This window comes from Saccoglossus kowalevskii, chromosome 8 (assembly GCF_978046115.1).
Source record: "Saccoglossus kowalevskii chromosome 8, keSacKowa6.1, whole genome shotgun sequence".
Classification (NCBI taxonomy): Eukaryota; Metazoa; Hemichordata; class Enteropneusta; family Harrimaniidae; genus Saccoglossus; species Saccoglossus kowalevskii.
This window is the reverse complement of record NC_140648.1, coordinates 16,049,173-16,053,296: the sequence shown is the minus strand read 5'-3', so window position 1 is coordinate 16,053,296 and position 4,124 is coordinate 16,049,173. Positions and strand designations below refer to the sequence as shown.

The window sequence follows — 4,124 nt, the reverse complement described above, 5'->3', positions numbered from 1 at the left end:
GTCATTCCTCAGTGTGCACCCATATCGACCCCTTGTTTCCGTTACTTTCTTTTTAAGGAATTGTGGGACCCAACCCAGATTCCAGCAGTTAACATAGGTCAACAAAAGTTCTCGTTGCAATATGTGTGATGACGAGATCGCCGCGATAGTTTGTGACAATGGTTCTGGTATGGGTAAAGCTGGATTTGCCGGAGATGACGCTCCCCGTGCTGTATTTCCATCCATCGTGGGTCGCCCACGTCACCAGGTAAGAAGATGTTTAATTTCAAAACATCAAAATTCAGTAAGCATATTTATAGCAAGACTACTCGTTTCCGATATCAATAATTGCTAGTGTAGTGTCGTGTCGACAATATAAATGTTATGTCCAGGTGTCATCAGGGAAATCGGCAATTTTAACATAGTGCGTCATCAACGACATGGACATTGAATCTAATACTGTGACGTAATTGTTAATTAGTTTTAATGACACTAGAAAATTAAGGATAATATAACAATGATTATCGATACACTATTGATTGGTGAAATTTCACCCTACCTTGGGTTGAATACATTAACCTAGCCATCGATATTTATAGATCGTCGATATTTCACAGGGCAAATAAGAGGATAATAAAACAAAACTAGGGTCTTTGGAAGAATCATCATACTCGAGCTATTGTTTCAAGCTCGCCTAAATAATATTTGAATTGACAACTTGTATAAAACGTATATAACGAGTGGTTTTACATTGATTGCCACATTTTGTTTTGTTTTTAAACGTAACAATTACAATTACACCTTATAGTTTTTACAGCAGCCATATTGCAAGGAACTACACCACGGTGGCAATGGGACTATTTTGTTTATCATAATGACAAATTGAAATGGAACCCATAGCTACGTACGTGCGACAACGTTTGTAAAATACATTGTTTTTTACATGACATTTGAAAGCATGTTACAACGAACTATGCTAGACGAACACCGCCCATCAATATGCATCGTAAATGGGACACGTCCCCATTAATTTGATAATCCCCCGGTGAGAAAGGATTGAACTTTGATGCACCCAAATGTGTTCTGTATTGAACCCCCAATGTGTCGCACAACTAACCTGGGCATAATGACGAGAGAGTTACGTAGTTCCTATTCTTTGTACATGTGTTTATGTTGTGCATTTGGGTGTATTTTTCTTCAAATCGTTTCTTCCAGTAGGCAACTCACTAACGGGACAAATGCCGCATTTTTTGAGGGCTGAAACATTTACCAAATATAGAAAATTTGACTTATCACCTTAAAATAAAGAAAGTTGATAGAGGTGCACACGACCATAAGTTGGCCATTTTAAATCCGATCTGAAAAACAAAATGGCGTCCATCAAGTTCTAATTATGTTCAAATGTCCACGCAAAACTGCGAAATAGTTCAGAAATGTTAACATTATAAGAACATTCATCGGATCATCATCCAAATGTATGTGCATATGAGCGACATAATTTATGATGTATGATTTCAAATTTGAATGTGAATCTTGAATCGGATTGAGAAACTAATGGACGTGCATATGTCTCCTAAGATGTACATGTACATGTGTGTTAAGTTTCAACGTGGTCGTCCCAGGCATGTCCATGTTATACGGGGATGCACGCACACATACACACTCGGACTAACAGACCTATTTAGTACGTACAACTTACGATTTATCTATCAAACTATTCTTTATTTCCCGACAGGGTGTCATGGTTGGTATGGGCCAGAAGGACAGCTATGTAGGAGATGAGGCCCAGAGTAAGAGGGGAATACTCACTCTAAGGTATCCCATCGAACATGGTATTGTTACAAACTGGGATGATATGGAGAAAATCTGGCATCATACTTTCTACAATGAATTGCGTGTAGCTCCAGAGGAACATCCAGTTCTGCTCACAGAAGCTCCACTCAACCCCAAAGCCAACAGAGAAAAGATGACACAGGTAGTTCATCAGATGTTCTAGCTAGAGCTTTTTCTGAGTGTTACATGAAAGTCTTCTTCTATTGCTCAACTATCTTTATTATGAAATATCCATCTGTCATATGTGCCTATCTCCTTCAGTGTTGAAATGTGGCAGAGTGAAAGCTGGCCCGATCATGTTTCCAAGTAGAAAGGTTCACATCTGAGTGCTGATTGGTTTCCCAAAATACATTGTGATGCTTTAGTGTATTATCATTTCTTAGATTATGTTATAACTTCTTGCTACAGATTATGTTTGAAACTTTCAACACACCCGCCATGTATGTAGCTATCCAGGCTGTACTGTCACTGTATGCATCTGGTCGTACAACTGGTATTGTGATGGACACTGGTGATGGTGTAACCCACACAGTACCAATCTATGAAGGTTATGCCTTGCCACACGCCATCCTTCGTCTGGATATGGCTGGGCGTGATCTTACTGACTACTTTATGAAGATAATGACAGAGCGTGGTTATTCATTCACAACAACAGGTGTGTGAACATTTTTTTTTCAAATGATATTTACAACACAAGAAACCTGATACAACATGCTTCTGTAAACTGCAAAACGTCATAGCTGACTGAAACTGATGTTCACTTTCAGCTGAAAGAGAAATCGTTCGTGACATCAAGGAGAAGCTGTGCTATGTAGCTCTGGACTTTGAACAAGAACTGGCCATTGCTGCTTATAGTTCATCACTAGAGAAAAGTTATGAATTGCCTGATGGACAAATCATTACAATGGGCAATGAACGTTTTCGTTGCCCAGAGGCTCTCTTCCAAACTAGTTTCTTGGGTAAGTTTACTCACCAATGTAATCTGTTTATTTTCACTGAAATTGTATGAGGTAATTGTAAAATATAGGAAAAAGGCTATACTCACTAGATTTTATTTTTCACTGTTTGAAATAAAGTACTTTATAGTGGGTAACAACATTGTATAATTCTTTTGTTTTGTAGGTATGGAATCTGCTGGCATCCATGAAAGTACCTACAACAGTATTGTGAAGTGCGATATTGATATTCGCAAGGACTTATTTGCCAACATTGTCCTCTCTGGTGGCAGCAGCATGTTCCCAGGTATTGGTGACCGTATGCAAAGGGAAATCACCAGCCTGGCCCCAAGTTCATTGAAGATCAAGATTATTGCCCCGCCAGAGCGTAAATACTCAGTATGGATCGGTGGCTCCATCTTAGCTTCCCTCTCCACCTTCCAACAGATGTGGATCAGCAAAGAAGAGTATGAAGAATGTGGTCCCAGTATTGTTCACCGCAAATGCTTTTAAACTGTTGAATGAAGCTGGTGTGTGTTCCTCAAGCCAGGTGACCTTAATTGGCTACATGTAAAGACTAACCTAGCCAAAGCTTTGATTCATCAGTAACACCCTTTCATAACCTCATGATATAAGGGCCTGGTGACGTGAACAAAGAATTCTAGATGCATAATAAATTGTCTTCACTAGTAATAAATCATTTATACCTACATTCAAGAGACCCACTTTTCTGATCATTTTAAATCGAAGACAAAGATTGACATATTTTTGTGCATATTGATAAACTGAATATAAGAAATCAAACAATATTTGTAGATATAGATCGTGAAATGGCTGGTACAAAGGTTAGCATTCAATGTGGCTAAAAGAGGAAACTAAATTACACAATTTGCACTTTTTATACTGACCGTTTTTCAAGATTATTAAAGTGCTTATCGAAAATGATATATAATTTTGTCATAGTTTTTGCACACGTGTTTGAGCATATCCCTTAATTAAAAGATTGATCTGTGACATCTATAAAAGTTACTAAGCATGTTACTATACCAACAATTCATCATCTGAAATATTATATATTGGCGAATATGGTAGTACATATGTGATACCGATGTTGTCTACGAAATTACTTACTTATGGCAAATTTTGCTATGCATGGGATGTTCGTAACAATGTAGGCTGAAAGGGATCTGCCATCTGCCTTTGTTTTCCAGCTATGACCAAACAACTACAGACATGCACACCACTATCACAAAGATAATGCAATGGAAATTAAGATAACCCAACTGAGTCTTTGGCCAAATGATTAACAGCAGTAATTTGCCAGTATGACAAGGCATTCTGGGAGATCCACGTTCATAATCAGTTTGTAAAAACCAG

General features: G+C 38.1%; 1 protein-coding gene across 1 annotated transcript; it reads left to right on the top strand.

Annotated features, from left to right (window-relative positions):
* LOC100370121 (actin-1-like) lies at positions 1–3,699 on the top strand. Its single transcript, XM_085502929.1, has 5 exons — positions 1–247; positions 1,715–1,954; positions 2,221–2,467; positions 2,580–2,771; positions 2,935–3,699. Exons 1-5 carry the CDS (start codon positions 122–124, stop codon positions 3,258–3,260), a joined length of 1,131 nt encoding a protein of 376 aa, XP_085359055.1. The 5' UTR covers positions 1–121; the 3' UTR covers positions 3,261–3,699.
* The last annotated feature ends 425 nt before the right edge of the window (positions 3,700–4,124 follow it).

Coding starts and splice junctions, on each gene's coding strand:
- LOC100370121 (XM_085502929.1), top strand. CDS start 122: ATGTGTGATGACGAGATCGCCGCGATAGTTTGTGACAATGGTTCTGGT. Junction 2,468..2,579: donor TTATTCATTCACAACAACAG/GTGTGTGAACAT, acceptor GTTCACTTTCAG/CTGAAAGAGAAATCGTTCGT. Junction 2,772..2,934: donor CTTCCAAACTAGTTTCTTGG/GTAAGTTTACTC, acceptor TTTGTTTTGTAG/GTATGGAATCTGCTGGCATC.